The 27980-nt window shown below is 42.1% G+C and overlaps 1 protein-coding gene across 1 annotated transcript; it reads right to left on the reverse strand.

The window, feature by feature from the left end:
* Window positions 1-16790: 16790 nt before the first annotated feature.
* LOC115362341 (E3 ubiquitin/ISG15 ligase TRIM25-like) lies at window positions 16791-27921 on the reverse strand. Its single transcript, XM_030056231.1, is given in 3 exon segments — window positions 16791-18565; window positions 21348-21414; window positions 26255-27921. Coding segments are annotated over 3 exon segments (3432 nt in total). The 3' UTR covers window positions 16791-16867.
* Between the last annotated feature and the right edge of the window lie 59 nt (window positions 27922-27980).

The following is a 27980-nucleotide window of genomic DNA, read 5'->3' on the forward strand; positions in this document are numbered from 1 at the left end:
ATCAGGTGTTTGATGCTCCATCTCATCGAGGTCGTATCATTAGGGAACGGCTGCTGGAGACTGGGGTACCTCAGATGGAGTGGCCTGCACTTTCTCCAGACCTGAATCCCATAGAAAACCTATGGGATCAGCTGAGTCGCCGTGTAGAGGCTCGGAGCTCTGTACCCCAGAACCTCAATGTCCTGAGGGCCGCCCTTCAAGAAGAGTGGGATGCCATGCCTCAGCAGACAATAAGTCGACTTGTGAACAGCATGAGACGTCGTTGTCAAGCTGTAATTGATGCTCAAGGGCACATGACAAGTTATTGACACTGACATTTTTTGTTGTGGTATATCCACCACTGTTGTTGGCTTTTGTTTCAAGAAATTGTTTGAGATGAGGAAATCACCAGTGTATGCTTCTACTTAAATGCCCTACTTTCATGATCACTGTAGCGTGAACATTTTACATTTTCCATAAATTTCACCCAAAAGCCAAATATCCCTAACTTTTTGGGAGTAGTGTAACTTGGCTGTGGAGCGGACACGAGATGGATCCTCAAATTCTGCGGATGAATCTTAGTCTAACGGACATCAGACGTGCAGCCGTTTCAGTCTGCTGCCGGACTTGTTTTGGAAAAGGTCACCGTGGCCACCATGTGTTTGGGTTCAGCCTCTGACGTGACATTTCCATTAACACTGTTGTTCACACTGCACTTCACACCTCCTCCTCGCTCACTGTCGCTCCGTTCGAGTGTCACTCGGTGATGCTGCGTTCACGAACGATCTGATTCTTTGATGACTCTTTGGTATGAACGACAGGACCCGGGTCGTAGGTGAGAGCTGAACTTTTAATCTGTGTCCATGTTCCATCCTCCTTTAATATAAATAACATGGGCAGAATAGTGAAAAAGTGAATTTACCAAAGCTTTCCTGTCTTCCCATGTTTTGCTGATGAAGTCTGTCTTGTAAAATCCAACTTTTCTGAAGCAGATTTACAGTTTAAAAAAACAAAAATGAAATGAAAAGAACACAAGCGATGATCAGAGGCTTATCATTAAACGCTGCGTTTTAAAAATGGCTTCCATTCTGTAAAAGTGCTGTGATTTTATCAACCAAGGCAAGGAAAGTTTATTTTTACAGCACCTTTCAGACTCAGAGGCAAGTCAAAGTGCTTAACATAAAGTGCAAAAAAGGAAGCAATACACTGATAAAATGATTTTTAATCTGGATTGGCAGTTCCCGTTCAAAACGTTCTCAGCGAGGGAGCCAGACTTTTAATGTGTGTGTCCAAATTTCACTGCCCGTCCTGATCCAACTTCCTTTATGTGAAGTGATGGGGAAGAGTCACAAGGCTCACCTGGTCCTCTGCCTCTGATTGGCTAACCCTAACCCCTCTCTAAAGGGCCTTCACACACCAGGTCTGTACTTTTTGGATGAGTTTTTTAAATCTGTCATCTGACACACAGTGTTATGTCCTAGGTCTGGGGGAAACCAGGACATAACATGTGTTGAGGCCTCACACCTTTTACTTTCAAGAATGGAGAGTCATTACAGCAAATCAGTTTTCACAAGTAGCAGCTATTTTTTTTTTTTTCCCCAGAGGTGAGCTCACCAGTCAATCTCAAACTTAAACTTCCCTTACAAAAGAGCTTGAAAAAACACAAGGCTCTAACCTTTTGCTTTTTACTAAAAAAACAGGAGAAAATGGATGTAAAAGAAAAAAGGGCTTCTTACTCCTACTGACATTTGCTGCTTGAATTTTTTTTTTTTTTTAATCTATTTACAGGTAATAAACTGGCTTCTTTGTACAAATTTACTAAACCTCACAACTGCAGAAGAAACAGCACTCTTTACTTAGGTTTCTCACTTTACTATAAATCACAAATTGGCCAAAAGATACTACCTTTTATTCAAAGTACACACAGAGTGGCTTCTGTTACTGAAAGGTTAGGGTTAGGGTTAGGCACAAGCTGGTGTTAAAATCCTTCAGGTGACCAATCAGCAAACACCTGTCTTCTCAGCTGTCCAATCAGAGGCGTTACCTGCGGCTCAACACACCCACACACACACAGAATGTAGGTCAACACAGAAGTAAAATAAACAACAAAAGTCACAACAACAGAAACCCTGCGCACCGAGTCCGATGCATTTTATTTTTCTGTTCTCTACGAGACAAAAAGAAAATAATCGGGTCCATCCGATCCTGAGAGGGCGCCAAGAGCAGCGAGGAGGTCGATAAGCCATCCAAAGTGCCATCAGAAAAAGTGTGCACCCGGTGATCACCATGGAAACTGAATGGGTTCATTTCAGTTTCTATGGCGATCAGCCCCATCGGCTGGATGTGCAGATCCTCGGGGTCACATCCAGGAAGAGCTCGGAGCTGAAGAAGCTTCTTGGATGAGAAGATTGACTCCAGTTGCCTGAGGAAACCTTTAACTTTAACCACGACCTGGAGGACTGAGAATCTCCACAGACAATGTCGCTACGCACTTTGGGATGGACACGCTTCGGCCAGCGAGGGAGTATGAGACAATGTCCAGAAAACTTGCGGCCTGAGAAGTGAAGAAGCTTCTTGGATGAGAGGCAAAATGTCCTCAAGTCCAGCAACAGTCCAGCTGCCTGAGGAAAACTTCAACCGTCAGAGTTTGTGTTTAAATACGACCTTGCGTTGTGTCAATCGGGTTTGCTTTTAAAAGTGCGACAATGAGCGATACGGAGAGACTAATGCTTTTATAACTAGTAGGCTAGACGACTGTTACGCTCTCCTTTCTGGTCTACCCAAGAATCCAATTAATCAGCTGCAACTGATCCAAAACTCTGCAGCCAGAGTCCTGACTCAGACCAGAAGGAGAGAGACACATTACGCCTGTTTTAAAATCCTCACACTGGCTGCCTGTCAGTTCTCATATTGATTTTAAAGTTCTCTTATTCGTTCATTAGGCGCTGCGTGGACTTGCACCAGACTGTATCTCAGAGATGCTTTTACTACATGAACCAGGAAGGCTCCTCCGATCCTCCGGCTCTTCTCTTTTGGCTGTTCCACAGAGCAGAACCCATCTCTTTGGTCTGGCTTTTATTTAGTGTCTTCTCATAATCTTGTAATCTTATAATTTTATAATTTTATAGGTACTCTATTTATTATTTTTATCTGTATTTATTTTATTGTGATTTTATTGATTGTTTCTAAATATTATCTTCTACATTTTATTTTTTTGTTTTTATATTGTTTTTATATTTTATTCAGTATCTTATTCTTGAGTTTCTTTTTATCATTGCTGTGTTTTTAGTGTTTTAAATCTTTTTATTTACTGATCTTTTATTTTTTAATTAACCATATTTTATGAGTGTGCATTGGTCTCTAGTCCTTTTACTTCTTATTTTATGCTTATTTGTCATTCAAGATGTAAAGCACTTTGAATATCATGCATTTGTTTGAAAGGTGCTATATAAATAAAACTTGATTGATTGATTGATTGATTGATTGATTGATTGATTGAATTTCGGACACAGGAATACGGACTTGGTGTGCAAAGGCCCTTACCGTAACCTTAACCAACCTGATCCAATGAGTGGCAACGAGTACTAGCCAATCAGAGGCGGAGTAGGGGCAGACTCTGACGTGCGTTCAGCGATAAAGGCAGCGGAGTGCAATCTTTGCTAAAGCCTTTTGGGCGAAGGGGGAAGGGTCTTCTGAGCGGCTGTGGCTGATGAAAGCTGCTGCCTTCGGTGCGTTGCGTTCGTGTTGCGTCACGTCCAAAGAGCTTCGGTCACGACGGCTGACACGCACCATCAACTTCACACAGGTTATTAAAATAATGAGAAATAAAAAGGCTGGTCGTGGTTGTTCTCTGGTGTCCTGACACGTGTAAAAATCACACCATGAGGATCTAATATCTAATTTAAAAAAGGCTGAGTGACTCCAAAAAGCAAATATCTGCTCTGAAGGCTTTTCTTCTTCTCCTCCTCTGTATTAAATGTTGCAATAACCTGTGCTACTATTCTTTTATTGACATTTTTATTATATCACTGTCAAATCAATGTATTTTTAGTGCGCCCTGTGTTTCTTTTGATGTATTTTTAATGCTAGTTTTTCCATGTATTTTTGATTTTTTTCTGAATGTGTTTAAGCCTCGACTTGGATCGCTCTTGTCTTGCCTTCACTTTGATGTGCGTTGAGATCTTTGCTGGTGATGATGCACTTACAGTAAAAATTTGATTTCGTTTCGCTTTACTACGCCGAAGCCTGGCTGGAGTTTGAGGCTCAGCTCAGCTTTTGTGGTTCAACAGACCAGAAGCTCGATCAGTCCGCGTCCTGCGGTCCAGCACTCCAGTCCAGGTCTGAGGTCCTGTCACGTTACTCGAGTAATTTCTCCTCAGTGAGACTTTCTGCTTTTCCTGCTCTCCATTTCTCTGAGGGCTGGAGTTCCTGGTTCCTCTGCAGAAGCAGCTTTTCCATGCAGAACATCAGATGTGCTGCAGCATTAAACTACTTGATGCATTAACCTGTAAGAGGTATTTTATTCTGAAAAGAACCATTCTTCACTCTTCATAATAAGCTATATTTTACTGCGAATACTGCTGTAATTTGAACATTTTGAAAGTGTGACTTTTAGTTTTATTATTACTTTATTAGTATTATTACTTTACTTATTTGCATTTATTTCATGCATTTTTAACTTTGTATTTATTTCATTCATTTTTTTTAACTGTACAGCACTTTGGTCGACTTGGGTTGTTTTTAAATGTGCATTATAAAAAAAATTGATTGATTAATTGATTGAAAGTTTTACTGCAGCATTAAGGTACTGTAGTTTTTATTGAAGGAGCTGAGGACTTTTTCCAAAACTAAAACCAAAACTTCCTCTCCTGTTTGTGTGTGTTATGTACCTTTCCTTCTTAGTGTGCAGACTGTAGCCTGCAGATGGAGATTGGACGAGACAGCAAGACACACACGCACACACACACACACACACACACACATACGCACACCATGATCATTAATCAGCTTGTTAGTATATGTATGCCGCTCGCTGTCTAGTGTAAGATAAATGAGCAGAGGCAACATTTTTAACCTGTTTGTGCCCCGGGAATACGGGCTGAACGTTTATAGGCTTGTTTTCCAGTAACACCACCTACATCCTGATGCTCCACTTGGATCAACTGGGAATTTTATACAGGATAATTAATGTTGTTTACCAGCTTTTCCCCCTTAGTTATCTAGTTTCTGTCATCAATTAAATGCAAATTTTGTCAATTGCTCCACTGTAGAGCCGCTGGAAACATCTGATTTTCCAACAAGAGCCGCTCTCCAACAGAGTCAAGGGAAACTGGGCTGCAACAAATGGTTATTTTTGGTTGATTGAAGATTTTTTCAATGGATCATTTAGTGTATAAAGAGTCCAAATGTCTTCAAGACGGAGAAAAGGAAGACAACCTTTGGATTTTGATGATTTTCGTTCAATCAAATACAAATTTCTGGCTTTTTAACTTGATAAAAATACTACTACTACTACTGCTCCTACCATTAGTCAATTATCAAAAGTATACTTGATTAATTGTCTGTCAGTCGATTAGTCAGTCAATAAATTAATTGTTTTGGACCTCCTCGCTCCTCTCAGGTGGAAATTACTGGCACTGTGTGTGTGTGTGTGTGTGTGTGTGTGCATAAAACAGTAAATATCAGCGCTCCTTCATTCGTAAAAACCTCACAAGCAGTGATAATTATTGCCCATCAATATCAAATATCTCAGATATCATTCAGGCTTACAGGCGGTCGAGAGAACCGGCTTATTGCTGTGGAGTCGTTCTGTTTTGTCTCATCGATCCACGGCTGCTTTATAGACGACTGTGAATCTTTACGGTTGGTGCATTTAAATGGAAAATGCACTTAAAGGACGGTTTCATTAGAGCGAAAGAATGGGACCGGGGAAGAGATAATGGAAGATTTCATTTCACTGGTCAGAGTGTCTCTATAATTTGTGCATTTAAATTAAAAATGCACAAAGAAAAGAGGTGATTACCAAAGACATGGACTCAAAGTCCGTCACTGGGAGAGCTCGTTTCTGAAGAGACCTGGTATTTTTACCCTTTATGAATATTGTAAGTCATTCATACTGAAAGCCACCACCACACCACTTCAGACAATGGAGACGAGGACCTCTGAGGTTAGATGACATTGTAGTCTCCGGGGACAGGGCCAGTTTCAGGGTTATTGGTGTTTTCGTAAACCACTTCCTGTTCTGTTTTACACGAGCCGAACGTTTCTCCACACAATACGTAAAAACACTGATACTTCTTGTAGGTGTTTTGGGTCCAGATGACATTTCTGCCGAAGCATTCTGCCTCTGTTGCTCCCCAGACGGACTGTGTGCACCTTCATAAAACGACTCAGACATGAACGGAAACGGAAGTGGAAACCAGAATGCTTCCAGTACCAAAATCTGGTCAGCTTGTCTTGTTGTCACAGTAACAGAGGTGTTCATCCACTTCTATGTTTGGCATTGAGCTCATAGTTAGTGCTGCTGTTGGACTGGACTGCAGTTTACTGACAGCTGTTTCCACTATTCTGTCCCCCCTCATGTTATATAAATATGGAGGACAAAAAATTAGAAACACCTCTCAATATAATGTAGTCCAGTAGCAGACCTCTGCAAACTACAACTTCAATAATAAACACAGAATTAAAGTGACACATTTTCCACAATGTCAACACAAACTGAACATTATAAACTTTATTAAAAGGTAGAATTTATGGCAGAGCTGCTCACCTGAACTGCATTAGACTGGACAGGTGGAGCTGATAAAGTGAACCTGTACGTATATATAGTCTGTTTATAGACACTTTATACCCTGCTAAACCCCTCCTCCCTTCTGTTCTTGTTATTCTGCGTCCCTCCTCCCATCTCTCCTGTCAGCTCCGGAGGCGCTCCATCACGCAAAGCCTCGCCACGACACGGCCGTCAATCCCAAAGAACTACAAGCAACTAGATTCAAGCATAATTCATGCCACACATCATTTCACTCTCAAATCAATACACCTTTGAAGGCCTCTTGTCGATGGTGTGGTCTTTGCTAGTTGGGTGGTGATCACCCTGGCTAGCAGAGGAAGCCATAGATGAAAAATATCCATTCTCTGCCATGGCTTGGAAACCGCATGTCCAACCTCAAGTGTTGTGCAGCGGACCGCCTGTGGTAGCGCAGTGACACTCTTTGCAGCTCATGCTTTCATAATTGCAGTGTGATCGCTGCCTTCAGACACACAGGGCCCTATCTTGTGCCACCCGCTACCCGCTGCCACTACCCGCTATCCGCAAATTGCGGATTTAGGAACTAAACTATCCCTAAACGGTATCTTGCGCCCACGCTACCTGCTATCCGTTATGCTGACTCCGTCATTTGCACCTGGAGGTGTGTCCGTGGGCGTGTTTCATGCGCTATCCCTGAAGTTGCTATCTTGCGCACACACTTTAGGCTGTTACGAGAGCGCGCCCAGGCGGCTTCAATGCGCGCCCCGGCGGAGCCTCGCCACGCACACGGTTGGACTGATACCGGGACGCCGCCGGAATGGACTGAGTATATTACTCATATAGACTGTTTAGAGGAAAGACTGTTTTAATTGGACACTTACGCCAGCACGTTTTATTGTTTTATCATAAGCCAGCAGCTGTGCTATATTTTTATTTTTAATATTTTATTTGCCCAATCTACCTTGTCAATAAATTAGTTTACACATAGTTCCACCTCTGCCTCTTGTGTGTGTGTGTGGTGTGGCCCGGGGATTTTACTCAATCAGTACAACCTTGTGACATGTCCACTTGGACACATGTGGCTCCACCTCCCGAATTAACTCGCCTATAATATAATATATAATATGTATATAAAGCCAACTTGCTTTAGCCTCAGTAGAAGCCCTGAGAAAATCTACCTCCCTCTCTCCATCGTGGGTTTAGGATTTAGGATTTAGGATTGGTTTAACTGGCGTAACGGCCAAAACAAGCCTATGCATAATATAGCAGGTAGCGCAGATGTTTTGCGGATAGCGGGAGGTGCACAAGATAGCAACTTTTACGGGGGAACGCCTCTTCCTAAATCCTAAATCCGCAAATAACGGGTTTAGGGAGTCTGGCACAAGATAGGGCCCCTAGTCTCATTCCCAGGTGGTTAAATACTGCAGCTTGGTCATGCACTTTTCGCGTTTGATTGGGAGCCTTTGGCATCAGGATGACACACATTGACCTTTTCCTGATGTCTGTCAGGTTTAGGCAACAAAATGGAAACAGGACATGGTCTCTGTCACGTACTGAAGGTCTCGCTGCAAACGGGAATCAAACTTCGCTCTCATGCATGAAGGTCTTGCAGCTAACATGCCCACCAACCACTCAAATGTCTTAGTGGACTTCCTCACTCTTTATACTACATCACCATCCCTCGAGGAGGAAGAGGACGCGGGGGGGGGGGGGGGGGGGGGCACACACGCTCGACAAAATGAGACAAGGAAGGGAACTCCAAGCCAAATGTCCTGACATGCCTTTGGCTCCTGGGTCGCCACACAGCCGCTGAGCTGAGACTCTGCATGCCAGGGCTGGACGTGCCAAAGGGGAAGATTTCCAGACAAAACCTGATGTCGTCAGAGCCCGGGTTGGCTGAAAAAAAAAAAAAAAAAAAAAACAGACTCCTCCTCCAGCTTTTCTGTTGGGAGGCGTTTGCTGCAGCAGCGGCGCCCTGTGGGACCGACACCGATGTAGATCAGCAGTGGCAGGACGCCGCTCCTCCGGGCATCGACACACACTCTTCCAACACCGAGGCTTTGCGGCGTCCGTCTGATCGGACTTCTCGAGGGCAACAAGTCTCCTCTGCAGCCTCGACTGTTGTTAGGCACCATGCAGTGTCCTCGGGTTCAAACACAGACTCATCCTCAGTCAGTGCTGCTGAAAAACCTGCAGAGTTTATTCCTGCTCAAACGTGACGATGGCCTGCAGAGGATGGAGAAGCTGTGAAGAGTCAAGTTTCACCATTTTCAACTTAAAGAAATGATCTAATCCAAACCCTGTGGTTGTGAAAGTCAAGTTTGGGGTCCTTAGCGTTATATAACACTGTTAAACAAAGAAAATAAAAACTAATTAACCCTAATCCTTGATGTCATGTGTCCCACCAGTCTCCAAGAAAGAAAATACATAAATGCTTCTTGAGTGCAACTAAAAAAAGAGTTACATTTTTTTTCTTCCTTAAATAGCTCAGTATTTAGGACAGTACTTAATTATTGACCATTTATTTATTTATTAGTAGTACTTACTGCAGGCCTTTTTCTGATGTCTTTTACTTTGTATTTTGAATTTGTGGATACTGCTGGAAGATGTGAATTTCCCTCGGGACGACTAAAGTATCTATCTATCTATCTATCTATCTATCTAGCTCAGTCATCAGACAATATGGCAAATGCATCACGGTGGACAAAAGAAAGCATTCAGGAAAAAAAAAATCTAAAAAAAAAAAAAAAAAAAAAAAAAAAAAGACTTTAAACCAGAGAGAGATCAGAGAGAAATCTGAGAGAGGGAATGTAGATAAAGACAGTTACATAAATTATGAAATAAGACAATGAAACCAAAACAATTAAAAGAGAGAAGCAGATTACAAAAAGCAGGAGCAAAACCAAAAAGGTTTTGGTTTGATTTCAGTCCAAGCTTTAAGAAGCCATTGTTAGAAGAAAAAAAAAAAATCATTGGACCAAATATTGTACTGACGATGTTCTTTGTGTTTTTTGTTTATTTGATAATCACAATGCTGTCGCGTCTGTACAAAGACGGGAGTGAGGGATGGAGAAATAAACACAGAGAGAGGAGGGAGTCTGATCAATATGGGAGCTTACAGTTCCCACAGCAGCACAGCGATCAGAGCCACACACACACACACACACACACACACACACTGCACCAAACGTGTTGCGTCTCCTCGGTGCAGAGCCACTTGAGAGGCCGAGGATGAGGAGGGGAAATCTGTTTTGTGCGTCAGATCTCCTGGTAACGCGTCACGTTAGCGTGGCCGTGAATTCCATGGTAACCAGGTGATAATTAACAAGCAACATATTTGAAATGACATCAAGCTTCACCTCAAAATGTATTGAAACCTGAGTCTAATTCCAAGTCCTTTAGATCATAAATGAAATTAGGGTTGCTATTCGTTATGTAATTTCTGGAGTATCATGGAATAAATCTGCCTGTATGTGTGCAACTTGGATTTCTGCTGGAAAACCAGAGAATAAAAAATCATAAATTCAGTTTGCAGCGTCCTTTGGATTATTCAGAATAAATTTGGCGACAAAGTAAAAGTATACATTTTGTTTTTCACTACATTATGAGGTAAATGCTGATGTAATTTGAAGGGTAGTTTCAAATATGTTAGTTGCGAATTATCATTGGCTTACTATGAAATTCACAGTCGGTGGATTTTTAAAAGCACCTTAATTTTTTTTTTATTTTTATAATGCATATTCAAATGTTTTAATGTCGTTATGTGTATTTGTATTTTTTTAATTTGTGTGACCACTTCTTGAAATCCCTGTTTTTATTGCATTTTCAGTGCATGATGTTCTTCTAAATTGTATTTCTTTTCTCATTGCATCTGTTTTGTATGTTGCTGTATTTTGTGAAGCACTGTGTAATAAAGGTTATTATTACTGTTATTGTTATAAAACTGCTGCAATCAGCTTGAATTACACCTCTCTCATGAAGAAAGGGCATCATTTATTTTTTTTTCTATGTAAAGCAGAGTTGGATTTCATAATCAACAATAAAGTGACTGCGATGTGGCTGCAAAACAAGAACATCATCATCATCATCATCTTCATCATCTTGCTGACCATAAGGCACTAAATCTGATCTGTGATGTTTTTCCCGTGGCAGCGGCGGCGGCAGCGGCGATATGCAGGTGCAAGCTCTCTTGCAGCGTTGCCATAGAAACGCATCAAAAAAACCACACATCAATCATGTATCCAGACAAGTTCACGCTGTGCTAATTGGCTGCTGATGCAACTCCTGCGGTGACCCCGCTGATGGGCAATTAAAGTCATCCAAACGCTGGTATGTGTGGTGAAAAAAAAAAAAAAAGATATTTATTTTCCATACTTTTGGTAAAGTCTGGATGATTTTGACTGGCATGGAGACTCTGCTGAACTTTTCAAAAATGTCCGCTGAAAATCGGAGGTCTCAGTCTTCTAGTTTCTAGTTGAATTGTTGTGCATTTTGAAGCAAAAGCAAGAAAACTCTGATGCTCGCTTCACTCAGGGATAAAACAAGGAGGCGAAATGATGACAAATCAGTGATTAAATGTGCAAAAAATGAGAAAATTACCTGCACAGATGTCTGTATTTGTGTGTGTGTGTGTGTGTGTGTGTGTGAGTGTGAGTGAGAGACAGAAAAGAAACATAGAGATGTAATTACGTGCACAGCTGCATACCAATGAGCCTCTGATGAAAAATTTCCCCTTGTTAGCGGCCGTTTTCACTTCCTCCGCTGGATCCCAAAAAAAAAAAATAAATAAAATAAACGGCTCGTCTTCTGTAGAAATAAAATGCATAATAACACGCAGAATAACACTGATTAGCCATTCTGTTGGATCTGAAAGTTCACAACCTGGACCTCCCCCCCCCCCCCCTCAGAGTGTCGCTCCGAGGCTCGTCCTGCTGCTAAGAGTCTCATTATCCTCCCTCCAAACAGCTCCAGTGTGATTTGTTTTCCTCCAAGTAGATTTACACGGGTCAAAGTCCACAAAAATCTCAATCTTAACGAGTCAATTAGCCTCCTTAAAGTCTTAGAGTCTTGTTTTTCTTCAAACAAGATTTTAAAAAAAGTGCCAGTGGGATGAAATAATCCCACTTGTTTAAGATCAAATATGTAGATAGAAGCTGTCTTTAGAGGATGAAGACAAAACCGTACAACCTTACATGGCACTCGACATGCTGTAGGATAACCCTACATGTAGGAGAAGTGTGTGTGTGTGTGTGTGTGTGTCACCGGTGGACTGGAGGAGTGTTTGTCCAGAGTCTGACGGGACAAAGCTCTCTCCCTGGGACTGTCTACACCTGTGGCCCGAGGGGGGGATGAGTGAAGCTGCTAATGAAGCAGGTGCTCTGGATCCTGCATGTGTGTGTGTGTGTGTGTGTGTGTTGAGGTGATGAGGTCAGTTAAGGTAAGTCAAGGCCAGTGGGTCTCGTTCACAAACTGTTCCTAAGAACAAACCTGTGAGTAAAAGTGTCTTGGTCAGGGTTCAAGGCAAGACTTGACACCAGTGTCATGCATTCTGGGTGAAGAAGAGGTGGAGAGGACGCTGGACAGACAGTGTTTTATTTTCGAGGCAGCCGAACGTCTTTGCTGGCAGCATTTGTGAACATTCATGGTGTGTTTATAGAAAAAGAAAAAAGAAAAAAATAGATATTTATTGTCATTGTATATAAAAACACAACGAAATTTCATCTGCAGTGCCAAAAATCTGCATAAAAAGGGCATAAATAAAGGTTAAAAATAATGTACAGATATATTGCACAATACTAAATAAATAAATGAATGAATGAATATTGCTCAGGTGAATTGCACTTGTCCATCTGGTTGTACTGCACTTGTGCTGTTCATCAGATGAGTGTATGTGTGTTTTATGAGAACGGTGTGTGTTCATGTTTGGGGGGGGTGGGGGGACAAGACCCCCTCCATCCATAAAGTTACGAGTGCATGAGAGTGAGGGAAAGAGGGAGAGGAGAAGAGAGGACAGACCACAGGAGGAGCAAATACTGAGTTTATTATTCTATCAAAAAGTCTGTCAGGATATTAATGTCAGAAATAGTTCATATTTTACTGATATTTTGAATTTGTCTCTAGATAGATATCTATTTTTTTTAAGTAGGCTATTTGTACTTTGAGTTTGCTAGTTCCTGTAACGCTACTTTGATGGACTGTAGTGGAAATCAGAACAGTGAGCTAAGGAATTTGGTTAGAAGATTATTGCTTTTAATAGCATTATTTAAAACATATGAACATGCTGAGGGCTCAACGCTGTACAGCAAGTTTCAAAGGAGCGTAAGAGAGAAAGAGGGAGGTACAGTCGTGCCAGAGAGACATTTGTTCATGTCCCCTCCGGGAATTACTCTCTGAAATGCTGCTGTTTATTGCCCCTCCCCAATAATGAAATGGGATTTTCGCCTCTGAATCTGAGTTCTGTTCTGTGTGTACAACATCCACTGCACATCTCCATCTATGTTGCTCCCCTGGGGTTTCTGCCTATTTTTTCTGCCTGTTAAAGGTTTTTTTTGTTTGTTTTGTTTTGTTTTTAGGGAGTTGTTCCTCATTCGATATGAGGCTCTAAGGACAGAGGATGTTGTATTCCTGTAAAGCCCCTTGAGACAAATTTGTAATTTGTGATGTTGGGCTATATAAATAAAATTGACTTGACTTGTTTGGTCTTTGAAATGTTGAGATGAAACAACGCAGAATAAGGCAGATCAGCCCACAAGGATCAATACAACAAGTTGATTAGCACAGCAACACTTCTGCCTGCCATTGCATTTTCCAACACGTTCAGCCAATGACTGTCCTTGTATTTGCATTTTGTTTTAGCAGAGTTCTTCACATGTTACGTAAGCGCCTACACAAGCACAAAATATACCAGCGAAACAGGCAGATGATTACAATTTTTAGCTGACAAAAATGGAATTACCAGTTTGATGGCTGAGACTAAAAAGGTGCACACTCCAATGCAGTTTTACGTAGTGCACCTTTAATGTGCAAGCGGTACAGTTAGGGGATAAAGCCTTTTGTCATGCAACGTACAGAAATGCAAGTATAGCACAACGTTAACGACTGAAGTGCATGAAGAGAAAATGACTATAATTAGCTCCTGTTCCTATATCACACTATGAGAAAACAATTTGCTGTGTTGATAAGATGGTTTTTGCTCCATCGGCCTTCCATAATTTTCTGCAGTGTAGATTGAGAGAGAGAGAGAGAGAGAGAAAGAAAATATAACCTTTATTCTAGGCTCAAAAAATAAATAAATATATAAATAAAAAAGGGGAATCGGTGAGACAGAGAGAGACAAATTGAGAGACAAAATGGATACCTTGGTCCTTGGGGAGATATCAGTTCAATAGGCGGACGAGTGACATGACAGAGGGAGAGAGAGAGAGAGAGAGAGAGGATATTGAAGATGGATGGAAAGATAGTTGCCTGGGTCCTTGGGGGGAGATTTCAGCTCAGTGGGAGGTCTGAGGGTCAGGACAGTGAAAAAGAGAAATGTTCTTCCGCACAGACGCAGAATTAAACACAAAAACACAGAAAAGTTCAAATGACAGTGAAAGCAGTGAGGAAAATATCCAGTTTAATAAGCAGGCCTCTGACATTCATCTCCAATGAATCACAGGGTACTGTTTGTATTGATGCAGGTGCAACGGTCTGCTAACATCATGAGATGAGTCACCTTGACTCAGCATGACTCAGCTTGTCTGAAGGATCTGCCGTTTCCCCTACTATCTGGAAATAAAGCTGGTAAGAGGTTAACGAGGGTGGAAACGGTGCATCAGCATCCTCAAGCCAAAGTACCGTTAACTTTGCTGAAATTGTGGATTTGCCCGTATGTTCCTGAGCTCAGGTCAGCATAAATATGAACTACTGACACTCCAGTTCACTGGTAGTGCTGTAGAACACATTCATTTGTGTACTGAAATTAAAAATCTACTCTCAAAAGCTGGGTTTCAGTTAAAATATGAACAAAATTGATTTTTTTATGAAGAGTATCAACTGAGGAAGTGATCGTTCAGCAAGTTAGGAATGAAAGTAGGACTAAACCACAGTAATAAGATACAGATATGCTACTAATCATTAATGCAATAATTATTAAAGCTACATTAAGCGATTGTAGATTTTTTTTTTTTTTTTTTTTTTTTAAACAGCAATGCAATCTGAGCATGATCACTGTCTGTCTTCTCTCCAACAATTTACAGCCACCCTGGAGCGTCCTAAATGTCTTCTTTGGTCCAAGTGAGCTCCTCTTCCTCTTCTTCCTCTCCTCGCCTCTTCAGCTTCATTCAAAGCCTTTGGGTTTCGTACAGGCAATCTACGGAGTTTGAGCTCTCAGCACCCTCTAGTGGTCAGAGATTGTTTAGTGCAGCTTTAACGCAATAATTATAAAAAATATTAAACTATTTTGTTAAAGGTTTATTTTCTTAATTGTTGAAACAGCATAATAGTGATCCTTGACTGATCTGTTATTTTGAGTAACTGGTTCAAATTAAAGTAATAAAAACCACATTTTACACACCATTTGGACTGGACTGTAATTTAAAATGTTTAAACCATCATTGCTGAGCTAATCAGTTACAGCAGCATGAGTAAATGTCATTACTTACCCTTGCTCTTAAAACATAACATCCTTTTCACTTCTCATCTGCCTCACATGAAGGTTTGGCTGCCAGGATGGAAAACCAATAAAGATCCAAAAAACTACAAATGTCTAAAAGCTCCAAAAATCAATGAACAAAGCAGCAAACTGATGTTCCCTAACAAAAGGCCGGAGACGGTTTAATGTTGAAAGGAAATGAACGGAGGGGAGCCGAGTCAGTGAATCAAATCGAGGATCTGAGGGGTGAGGATGAACAGTCAAGAGGAAACAGATGAAGAGATGAGAGGGTGAGGGATGAAAGGTGGGGATAATAGGTAGGGATGAGCGAATACACCACTATCTGTATCTGTATCTGTTTAACCATCTACATTATCCATATCCGTATCTGTACGCGGAGTGGGCGGGGCCGAAACCGGGAGTGGGCGGGGCTTAAGGCTGAAACTCTTAAATTTCAATAAATCCCCCAAAATGCTGGTTTCATAACAGAAGAAAAATGGGAATGTCGTCCACAATCCCAGGTGAAGAAAACACAGTTCAGTTCTGAGCTCAAAGTGTCGATCAAAGCTGGTTTCATTTCATCCCAGACACAGTAAAATGTCATAAATGACTTTTGAAAACAGGTATTTCTCCCTCCTGTCACTTTGTCTTTTCTACTGTTCATGGAGGGCATTACAGCACTTCTTTGTGTTTTAGCAGCTAAACCAGTCAAGACATACTGTCCTGTTATTGTCAGATTCTCTTCAGCTGGTTGATAGACTTTTTGGAACGAGAACAGAAGAAACACTGTTGATTCTTGGAAATATTTTTTATTCATTTTCATAAACATTCACTTGGTTGACACACCTAATCAGTAAAATCTCATAACAGACGTTTCTATCTCAGCAGTCACGTGATTCTCACACTCGACCTGTTAAACCAGCATGTCAACACTGTGGAGGAACACATGAATCATTTCCCACTGACAAGAAGAAGAAGAATCATTTCATTTGCAGTGCATTAAAAAAAAATCATAGTTACAAAGTCCTGGAAACAAAATCAACAAACAGCTGTTCAGCTACAAAGAAGGACGAGTGCAAACACACTTCTGACTCCATTAAGCAGCAAAACAGGAAGAGCAAAAACATGTTACAGTAAATATTGAGTGAAGTTAAGAATCATAAAGAGCCTCTTCAACAGTTTAATCAGTGATATTTTTTTACATTTCCCTGTGAAGTGCAGTTCATTTGGCTTCTCTCTACTGTCAACTGATGGAGTTCAACCTATATCCACCACGGCTGAACAGACCAAGAACAAAATCTGCAACAGGTGACGTCTGGGAAGTGCAGGACTGAGAAACCACAGCAATGAGCTTTTAGCAGCAAAATAAAAATGCAACAAAATATTTTCCAGAACAATCATTTTAAAATGAAGACATATGTGCAGTTCTTGATTTAAAAAAAAGAAAGAACAGAAACAAGCGCTTACCAACACAGATGTTATAGAAATAGATGACAGAGCTGCTTTAATCACTCCTGTCTACTTGAGCTCAAAAACTCTGCAGTGGCTCCGTTACTGCATAGCCGCAGTCCAGCATGGAGAGGCTGAGTGAACGTGGTCTGGACTCTGTGGAGTAGAGTCATGGTTTCAGAGACGTTGTAGAAGGACAGAATACCTGCTCTGTGATCCAGGTACACTCCCACTCTGGAGGACACAGGGAGCGGGATTTCAGTTTTGATTTTGTTGTGTCTGAAGTACCAGTTCATGTTGTAACAATACAATGCCCAAGATTTGTCATTGTATCCAAATGCACATTCAACCCCACCCCCTGTTCTGCTGATAACCTGATATGAGACTGCTATACAAACTCCCCCCTTCCACTCCACCTCCCAGTAACAACGTCTAGTCAGACTCTCTCTGCTCAGGACCTGAAACCATCCAGTAAATCTGTCTGGGTGTCTGGGATATGACTGTTCTTCTGCCATTCGTGTTGCTTTTCTGTTCTCCTCAGATAATGACAGATGTGTGTGTGCTGTGTTTGGATCCAGTGTGATGTGACATGAATATTGTAAGAACTCAGCTCTGGTCTTGGGCTCTGGTTGTGGCAGTAGAACATCCACTCCAGTCACTGTCAGTGAGATCTTGGACCATTCCTCACTAAGAACCTCCTGTAGTTTGTCTCTCAGCTCGGACACAGCTGCAGTCACATCCTCAAAGTAGCTCAGAGGACAGATGTTGATGCTGGGTGAGTGTGTAGATTCACAGAGACATGAGAGCGAGGGGTAATTCTGTAGAAAATGGATGTGATCCTGTGTGTGTGAGAGCTGCTCCAGCTCAGCGTCTTTCCTCCTCAGCTCAGCGATCTCCTGCTTCAGCTTCTCCTGAACTTCTTCAGCCCGACTCACTTCCTCTTCCTGCTGGGATCTGATCTGCTGCTTCACATCAGACCTTCTTTTCTCAAGCAAACGGATCAGCTCAGTGAAGATCTCCTCACTGTCCTCCACTGCTTTATCAGCAGAGCGACTGATGGCCTCCACCTCCTGCTGAAGCACCTTCACGTCTTTCTCTGTGTCCTGGATTCTCTGCTGGATTTTTTGCCGACTCAGCCCGAGCTCTTCCTGCCTCTCGGTCCTTTCTGCTGCAGCTGAGACTTTGTCGTGGCCTTTATGTTCATCCATGGAGCAGAGATAACAGATACACTGCTGATCAGTGCGGCAGAAAATCTTCATCACCTCATCGTGACGAGAGCAGATGTTCTCCTGAAGCTTCACGGTGGCTTCCACCAGCTTGTGTTTCTTTAATGGAGCGATATCATAGTGAGGCTGGAGGTGCTGCTCACAGTAAGAGGCCAGACACGCCAGACAGGACTTGAGGGCTTTCAGTTTCCTCCCAGAGCAGAAATCACAGGCCACATCTCCAGGTCCAGCGTAGCAGAGATCAGGAGGAGCAGCTTGGAGTCCCATCTTCTTCATTTCCTCCAGTAACTCTGCTAACATGGTGCTTTTCACCAGGACAGGCCTCAGTGTGAAGGTTTGTCTGCACTGCGGGCAGCTGCAGATTTCCTTGTGCTCCTCTCCATCCCAGCAGTCTTTAATACAGCTCATGCAGTAGCTGTGTCCACAGGGAAGAGTCACCGGGTCCTTCAGCAGATCCAGACAGATGGAACAGCAAAACTTTGCCGAGTCCGGCTGAATTCCTCGCTGAGCCATTTCCCCTCTCAGTCACAGTGAACGTCTGCTAGTTTCACTTTCTATCAACAGATAAGAGTTGTGCTCCGATCCAAAGCAAACAGCAGCTTTTCCTCACAGTCACTCGCTGATCTGCTGTAAACGGACTTGTGGGCTCTTGTTCTTCACACGGTGTTGTTTCCACTCGTCTTTAAACTGTCAGATCTGAGAAGCAGGAAATATCTGGGCAGAATAAAACTCGTATAGTTTGAGGTCAGACAGAAGCGGGAGGGGTTCAGCTGCTGATTCACTCCAGGAAGAGGAGCGCTCTTAAAGAGGCAGTGTGTGTTTAGCTCTTATTTACAACATGAAGTGAAGTTGATGACCAAAAATTATTTAACTGTTACGTCTCATTTTCATCTTCAACCAATAGCTAATATGATCTCCAGTTATATTATGACCCTCCTGTCAGTGACGACTCAGTCAACACAACAGATCCAACAGATCCAGTCTGAAAAATGTAGATCTGGTTTACTGCAGTGTTTACTCTGCAAAATAACAAGAAAAACAGAAAATATTTTGTAAGAGAGGTGGTAAAAAAAAAAGTCTAGAGTGACATAAAGAGACTGATGGAAGTGAAACAAAACTCCATTCATGCTGCAACACCCCTTTAACCCCTTCAGCTCCAACTTCCTCCTAAAATTGCCTCAGAAAAAGCTTCAAAGTTAGAAAAAATGTTTGTTCTCCTAAAATCCCACCATGTCACATATATATATATACCCAGTATATACCCAGTCTGTCCGGCTCTTCCCAAAGGTGTTCAGGTTGATCTGAGAGCAGATGTGGGCTGTGGAGGTTTGGTGCTTCAGCAAAGCCTCGGCAGGCTGTGCAGGTCGCAGTCAGCCTCTCTCAGCCAGACGCTGCCGTGACCCGCCGAGAAAAGGAGACTCGGAAAGCACAACAACCTGCTAGCTTGACTACATCCTCACAACCCGTCTTTCTTTTTGTACTGTTCAGTTTGAAAAGTCCTCACAGTTTTTGTCTCTTCCTTTGGATTAAATCCTTGAGGTCAGGTGTTGGTTTCCCAGTTAATATTACGTTTTTCCCCTCAAATATCAAGTTAGAAAGTCTTTTCATGGGAAATCTCCACCTTCGCTGCTAGCCAAAAGCACTGCGCACCGGTGACAATAGTAGTGATGTATCGGTCGCGAATGAAACAGCTCTTATAGCCGGCTCTCTGAAGTGAACGATGGGAGCCGGCTCCTTCCCACCTTCTCTCCCTCTCTCTCTCTCTCTCTCTCTCTCTCTCTCACTTTTTTCTCTTCAAGCCACACGTGTGTAATGCAAAGTTTTACCCGGAGGACTAGTTTTCGTAGTGGCGGGAGCGTTTCACTCATCCCCAATTTGAAAAAGTCCTGAAAACAACAGTTTTCCTAAAAGCAGCAGCACTGTTGTGCAGTCAAGACCGCACCAACCGAGACCAAGACATTACCAAGACATTTGGAGGTCGCGACCGAGACGAGACCAAGACCTTATATATTAAAGAAAAATCCTAACAAAATAGAACAAAATGACAGGTATCTCTTTTAAACAAAATTTGCTTTTAAACAAATGCAATAGCAACCAAAACAAAATGCTGCTGTTTTCTTACCAGCACAATGAAACAAATCTCAAATCTAAGGAAATTTGTTTAAAAGAAAACTGACTGTCATGCTGTAAAGTATGCTGCAGTCATGGAGGGAGATCCCGAGGCACTCTTGAGTGTGAAAATGTAAAATCCTTTATTCAGAAGGGAGACCCAACGCGTTTCGATGAGTTACATCTTCATCAGGGGTGTAAGAGTATAATGTGCACAGGTGTGTATTTAAAAGGTAGTCACATGGTCACATGGGTGGACATAGGAGTGGTCACAAGACCACGTTATAGGGGCTGCAATAGGGGCTGCAACCACGCGTTTCGATGTAACTCATCGAAACGCTTTGGGTTGGATTTTTAAAAATCTCACATACCCCCTGGAGTTCCTCCACTTACCCCCAGAGGTACGCATACCCCCATTTGAGAAACTGTGCTGTAGGGTATATGCCCACATCAGCATAAGCACTGACATCTTCTGCTTAATATGCAACCATATAGGAAATCAAGTTGATCATATAATGATGTCCCTGACAGCTATGAAAAACTGTGACACTGCCGTTTGGTTCCTGTCCGTTCTCATGTTTATTCTATGTTGATCCCCTCCTGCATGTTTCCGCATGTGAGCCAGTCCACCATGAGCCACAGAAAACACTCGCCGACGCGTTTTGCAATTTGCCTTGTACTCGTTGCCACTGACACTGTCAGGCCACAGGTTTGCCTCTTCCCATTTACGTCTGTACTTTTGCAAACGTTTTTGCTTCTTAGGGTGTGGCAGAGTGTTGGGCGTAGCCGACATCTTTAAAATACGCAGGTGCCCTGGTGCGCGCAGTGTGCAGCGTTGGTGTGTGTAACTAGGCAACCCGTGACAGGAGCGGGCAGGCAGGCAGACAGTCTCTCAGAGAGAAACGCAGCCACGGGAGGTGGAGGTCTATCCGCTGTACCTCGCATCAGCTCCTCGCTACGCGGGTCCTGCCACGATTAAATTAGCTGGCTTTACCATTTCCTGTGTTTTATTTTGTTTATTATTCAGTGTTGATGTGTGTGTGACAGACGTGTATGAGGCATTTATGAAAATACGGGACAAATTGCGCAACATTTCATTGTCAATTTAAGGACGATTCCATATTTTACTGGACGGGTGGCAACCCTATGCATGGCCATGAAGAACCTATGCAACAAGAGAGAAAGCCAGCCAGAGTTTGCCGACATTTTTCATGGCGATTTCCCGGGAACGCCAAACATAACCACCGCTTCTCCAGCAGTCTTTATCCACTCTGCGTGTTCAGGGGGCATGTCACTCAAGGTGTCACAAAGGTGTGACACCGGGAAGGCAGCAGCTGCACTTTTCTTTTTTCTCTTATCAAAGTAGTGAGAGCCTGGTCTCGACCGGTCATGATCGAATTCCCGAGTCCGCCCAGTCCGAGACCAAGACAAGACAGAGTGAAAAGGCCTTCGATTCCGAGACGAGGCCGAGACCCTCAAAAAGTGGTCTCGAGACCGGTCTCGAGACCAAGACTGGTTTTTAGTACTACAACACTAGGAAAACTCATGTGGAGGACTTTATTCCACTGATGGAAAACTGGAGTGAAGAAAGTCTGAAGGCTCTGAAAGTTCATTTTCATATCACAGTGGAATGAATGGAAACCAACAGCTGGAGGAAAGGGAGGAGGAATGATATTGGCTTGTTTGCTTTGGGAAAAGAGAAGCAGAAATGTCAAGTTCTTACATTACAGAGATATTACACTGAACGTGCAGAATCACATGGTCCAGTGATTCTCTCCCTATAGGCTTTGCTTTGACTCTGTATATTCTATCAAAATGAGTTTCTCCTGTTTTGTTGTCATTAGGCTGTGGGATGGTTTCCATAAGGCTGTGATGGGTTTATGCTTCTCTTTGTGCTGTGCTCGATACACATTAGTTTTGTCCAAAAATGTTAAAATGCAGATTTAACCCTCTTATTGTCTTTGGGTTCAATTTGACCCCAAACAGTGTTTAACATCTAAATACAGATTATTATTTTCCTTCAGATTTCATGCATGCGGTGGCTGACCCGAAGTTCTCCTCATCCTGTAACGCTATATTTGTCATGTCTTTTTGTGTTTCTTGAACGGGATGTAACTTAAACTGAATTTCCCGTTGTGGGACAAATAAAGTATGATTGATTGATTGATTGAAAGGTAAAATATCAAAGACAACAGTAATATTATTTAAATCTAAAGATGTGTTAAGTTGTAGGGCCTCGTATATCATTTATTGTTCCTTGATACTTCCGTATTTGTCTTACTGTGTAGAGTTGTGGGGCTCAGCTTTTAAAACAAGTATAAAGTCAATAGTGTTACTTCAGAAACGAGCCATACATATTATAAACAAGGCTGGTTACTACGACCACCTAAATCTGCTGTTTATAAAGTCACACATTATGAAATTTAAGGATTTAGTTGATTATAAAATAATGCAAATTATGTTCAGAGCTAAAACAAAGTCACTCCCAGACAGCATAAAAAAATTCTTCTCAATAAAGGAATGTAAATATAATATATAATTTGAGAGGTGTTGTTAAGTTTATTATGCAAAAATCTAAAAAACAGATTAAAAGGAGATGTATTTCTATTGTTGGGGTAAAACTCTGGAATGATGCTGATGAAAATATAAAAATGTGTAATTCGCTTTTGGTTTTCAAAAAAATGGTTAATAATTCTATTTTTGAGGGTTATAAAAGTGAAAGATGATTATTGTTGAAACTGGTATTATTATTTTTATTATTATTATTTCTAAGATAAACCGATAAATTAAAGGATAGACATGTATAAGCTTTTTGCTTCAGCCTATTCCTTTTTCAGTCACCACCAAATACAGAGATTGTTGTCTGTTCATGATGTGGTTTATATTGTTTAAAGATAATTTTCTATGTATACTGTATATTGTTTATGCAAATGGCATTGTGTGACTACTATCACAGGATTCACCTTTCAGCCTATAAGGGGTGAGAAAGACTTTGGAGAGCAGGGGAGTCGAGAAGCCTCCTGCTAGCTGCAATGTGACAGATCAGACCAAAGGCCCATTTATGCTCCCTTTACGTACCAAAATGTACACGTCCGTTTCAGACGATGTTACCGTCACTGCCCACATACTTCCATGTGTCCTTTACATTGGCATGGATGTTAACCAATAAATCCACCAGGGGGCAGCCCAGAGTCAAAAGTTTATGACAACAATTAACTCAAAAACAACCATGACGACTGTGGAGGAGATATTGATAATGTACCTCTTGCATAAAAGACAAAAACTGAGGCGACATTGTAGGAGGCGGTGGTCGGTGAGGCCGTTAAATACATTGCTAACCCTAACTGCCATTCTTATTTCTTTTTTGTGTCTTACAAGAGCTGCGTATCAAGTCGTGACAGCAACACTGCCCTCACGGTTTCCGGTGGTACTGCTCCGTTTGGCCCCGTATCCGTAAGCTTTATGGAAACGTACAGAAATTGGACGAAATGAACGCGGAGCACGGACAGAAGGGCTCCGTCCGTGTCCGGATCCGTATTTAACGTTGAGCATCAATGGACCTTAAGCTCTCCTGAGACGAAGGGAAAGGAGGGCTTTAGGTAACGTGACGCTCCAAATGGTTCATTACAAAGTGACAGACTGTTCATCCAATCACCTGCTAAATGTTTTTTGAAAGCGCCTGCCTTTTTCCAGCAATGACCTCTCAGACAGTTCTGTCAATCACAGACTGACTTCAACCAATCAGATCAAAGAACCATAGCACACAAAGCGAAGAGCAAACAACAACAACAAGCTGCAGTCTCAGGACCTTTGTCGGCGTGGTGACCTGTGAATTCAGTGAATCCTTAGTGAGGAGATGCTCTCTGGGTCTGATATAATGTAAAGTAAAGTATCACGAAGCATCGCTGTATTAAATAAAGCAAAACAGGTTCTGAATCACAAAACACTCTGCATCCTGTACTGTTCACTAGTTCTTCCATATCTAACTTACTGTGCAGAGGTTTGGGGCAATAATTACTCTATACATCCACTAGTCACTCTGCAAAAGAAAGCAATATGGATTATTCATAGGGCAGGATATAGGGATCACACGAATTCATTATTCCTTTATTTTTATTTATTTATTAGTTTATTTGTCAGGGATGATGCAAAAAAAAAAAACATTGTAACTGTCATGGTTTTGTGTTTTGTTTGGTTCTGTTTCATGTGTGTTTCTGTCATGGTTTTGTTGCTTGTGTTTTGTTTGGTTCTGTTTCATGTGTTTCTGTCATGGTTTTGTTTGTATCTGTTTCCTGAGTTTCTTTTGCCTAGTTCCTTTCAGTGATTTCACCTGTGTCTTGTTTGCTCCTCCCTGTGCCACACCTGTCCTGTGTCTGTTAATCATCCCTGATTGTTCTGATCCCTCCCAGTAGCTGGGTTTCCATCCACCTATATTTATTCGCATTTTCAGAAATTGCGAAAAAAAAACTTGGATGGAAACGCCAGAAATTCGAAAAACGGCCGAAAATTCGCAAAAAAGTTTTTACGCTTGGAGGAGGTGGATTTCTCAGCGTATCGATAAAAGAAAATGCGACTTTTTGCTGTGGAAACAGATTTTGCGAATAAACGATGACTGGACCGGATACCACGTCACACTTCTACGCTACAGTCTTATTATTAGTTATTGTTACTATTATTATTAGTCTCTTATTCCTTATTTAGGATGGTTCGGTACGAAGTTAGCGCTGCCAAAATAGTAACCAGACTTCTCCCAAGAGCCGACAAGTTCAGCAGGACTCTGTCCCTGATCAGCTGTTGAGTGTCAGCTGTGTTTGTTGTTGTTCAGTCGACACACAGACGCTATCGTATAGCGTCATCTCACGGCGCACTCTCCTCTCAATAATCGCAAAACAAAACTAATGGAAACAGGCATAAATTCGCATTTTCTTTTGCGCATTTGGACAAAATTCGCTAAAAAATTTCGATATATTTGGATGGAAACCCAGCTAGTGTTTCCCTCAGCCTCTCCTCTGTGTTCTCCTGTCTTGTGCTCCAGCCCCTTCCCCAGGTGTGTCTTGTTTGATGATTAGTTCTTGTGTATTTAAGTCCTGTTTGAGTTCTGTGCCTTGTCGGTTCATTGTATTGTTTTGTTTTGTGTTCTGTTACGTTCTGCCTGATTTCTTGTGTTCCTTGCAGTTATTAAATTTTGTTTGCCATTGAGCATTTTTCCTGCCGGCTCCTGCTGTTGGGTCCTCCTTCCTCCACTCCCGTGACAGTAACAGGTTAAAACAACATGACACAGATGCATTGCATATAGGATTTCTAGCCAAGGCTAATTTGCAACCCCTGTCCCTGGTTAGGCTTTAATAGGCAGAACATATCAATACCTGAAATACATACAATACAATACAATTAAATAAAGCTCATAATAAATAGTGACATTCTCAGTAACAACAGTATTTACATCACATAACAATCAATTTACACGTGTTGCATATGTGTGCATGTGTTTGTTCCTAAATTCATAGCAATGATGAAACATTTATCGGTGTATGTGTCCGTGTACATATGCATAATCTGTATTAATGCATGCATGTTTATCTGCATGTATCTGTTTGTCTATCTTTGTATACATGCACATAGACGTAATCTTCAGTCTTCCTTCAGTCAAAATTACTGAAATTTAAAGATCTTGTTGACTTTCAGTCAATGCAAATATTATTCAAAGCAAGTTTATTTATTTTTTGTTTATTCTTTTTTTTTCATTCATTTATTTATTAATTGGTTATTTCGTCTTCTCTTTTTTAATGTGTATGTGTTTGTGTATACTGTGACGTCTGGGAAGTGCAGGACTGAGAAACCACAGCAATGAGCTTTAAGCAGCAAAATAAAAATGAAACAAAATATTTTATATGTATGGAGTTCTTGAGTAAAAAAGAAAAAAGACACTCTTTTGTATTTCAACTGATGTTGTTACACTGAGACCTGGAAAGAGAGTCATAGTCCCGCCCACACAGTTTGAGTGACAGGTAATCTGGCCAATGCAGTGCAGAAACACAACAGAAACAAGCGCTTACCAACACAGATGTTATAGAAATAGACGACAGAACTGCTTTAATCACTCCTGTCTACTTGAGCTCACAAAACTCTGCAGTGGCTCCATCACGGTAAAGCCCAAGTCCAGCATGGAGAGGCTGAGTGAACGTGGTCTGGACTCTGTGGAGGAGAGTCATGGTTTCAGAGACACTATAGAAGGACAGAATACCTGCTCTGTAACCCAGGTACACTCCCACTCTGGAGGACACAGGGAGCAGGATTTTAGTTTTGATTTTGTTGTGTCTGAAGTAACAGTTCATGTTGGAACAATCCAGTGCCCAAGATTTGTCATTGAATCCAAAAAAACATGAATTCCCATTCCTTGTTCTGCTGATATCCTGATATGAGACTGCTATATGAACTCCCCCCTTCCACTCCACCTCCCAGTAACAACGTCTAGTCAGACTCTCTCTGCTCAGGACCTGAAACCATCCAGTAAATCTGTCTGGGTGTCTGGGATATGACTGTTTTTCTGCCATTACTGTTACTTTTCTGTTCTCCTCAGATAATGACAGACATGCGAATGCTGTGTTTGGATCCAGTGTGATGTGACATGAATATTGTAAGAACTCAGCTCTGGTCTTGGGCTCTGGTTGTGGCAGTAGAACATCCACTCCAGTCACTGTCAGTGAGATCTTGGACCATTCCTCACTAAGAAGGTCCTGTAGTTTGTCTCTCAGCTCTGACACAGCTGCAGTCACATCCTCAAAGTAGCTCAGAGGACGGATGTTGTTGCTGGGTGAGTGTGTAGATTCACTGAGACATGAGAGCGAGGGGTAATTCTGTAGAAAATGGATGTGATCCTGTGTGTGTGAGAGCTGCTCCAGCTCAGCGTCTTTCCTCCTCAGCTCAGCGATCTCCTGCTTCAGCTTCTCCTGAACTTCTTCAGCCCGACTCACTTCCTCTTCCTGCTGGGATCTGATCTGTTGCTTCACATCAGACCTTCTTTTCTCAACCAAACAGCTCAGCTCAGTGAAGATCTCCTCACTGTCCTCCACTGCTTTATCATCAGAGTAATTGATGGCCTCCACCTCCTGCTGAAGCACCTTCACGTCTTTCTCTGTGTCCTGGATTCTCTGCTGGATTTTTTGCCAACTCAGCCCGAGCTCTTCCTGCCTCTCGGTCCTTTCTGCTGCAGCTGAGACTGTGTCGTGGCCTTTATGTTCATCCATGGAGCAGAGATAACAGATACACTGCTGATCAGTGCGGCAGAAAATCTTCATCACCTCATCGTGACGAGAGCAGATGTTCTCCTGAAGCTTCACGGTGGCTTCCACCAGCTTGTGTTTCTTTAATGGAGCGATATCGTAGTGAGGCTGGAGGTGCTGCTCACAGTAAGAGGCCCGACACACCAGACAGGACTTGAGGGCTTTCAGTTTCCTCCCAGAGCAGAAATCACAGGCCACATCTCCAGGTCCAGCGTAGCAGTGATCAGGAGGAGCAGCTTGGAGTCCCATCTTCTTCATTTCCTCCAGTAACTTTGCTACGATGGTGCTTTTCCGCGGGACAGGTCTTGATGTGAAGGTTTGTCTGCACCGCGGGCAGCTGTAGATTTCCTTGTGCTCCTCTCTATCCCAGCGGTCTTTAATACAGCTCATGCAGTAGCTGTGTCCACAGGGAATAGTCACCGGATCCTTCAGCAGATCCAGACAGATGGAACAGCAAAACTTTGCCGAGTCCAGCTGAATTCCTCGCCGAGCCATTTCCCCTCTCAGTCACAGTGAACGTCTGCTAGTTTCACTTTCTATCAACAGATAAGAGT

The sequence above is a fragment of the Myripristis murdjan genome, chromosome 7 (genome assembly GCF_902150065.1).
Source record: "Myripristis murdjan chromosome 7, fMyrMur1.1, whole genome shotgun sequence".
Taxonomy (NCBI): Eukaryota; Metazoa; Chordata; class Actinopteri; order Holocentriformes; family Holocentridae; genus Myripristis; species Myripristis murdjan.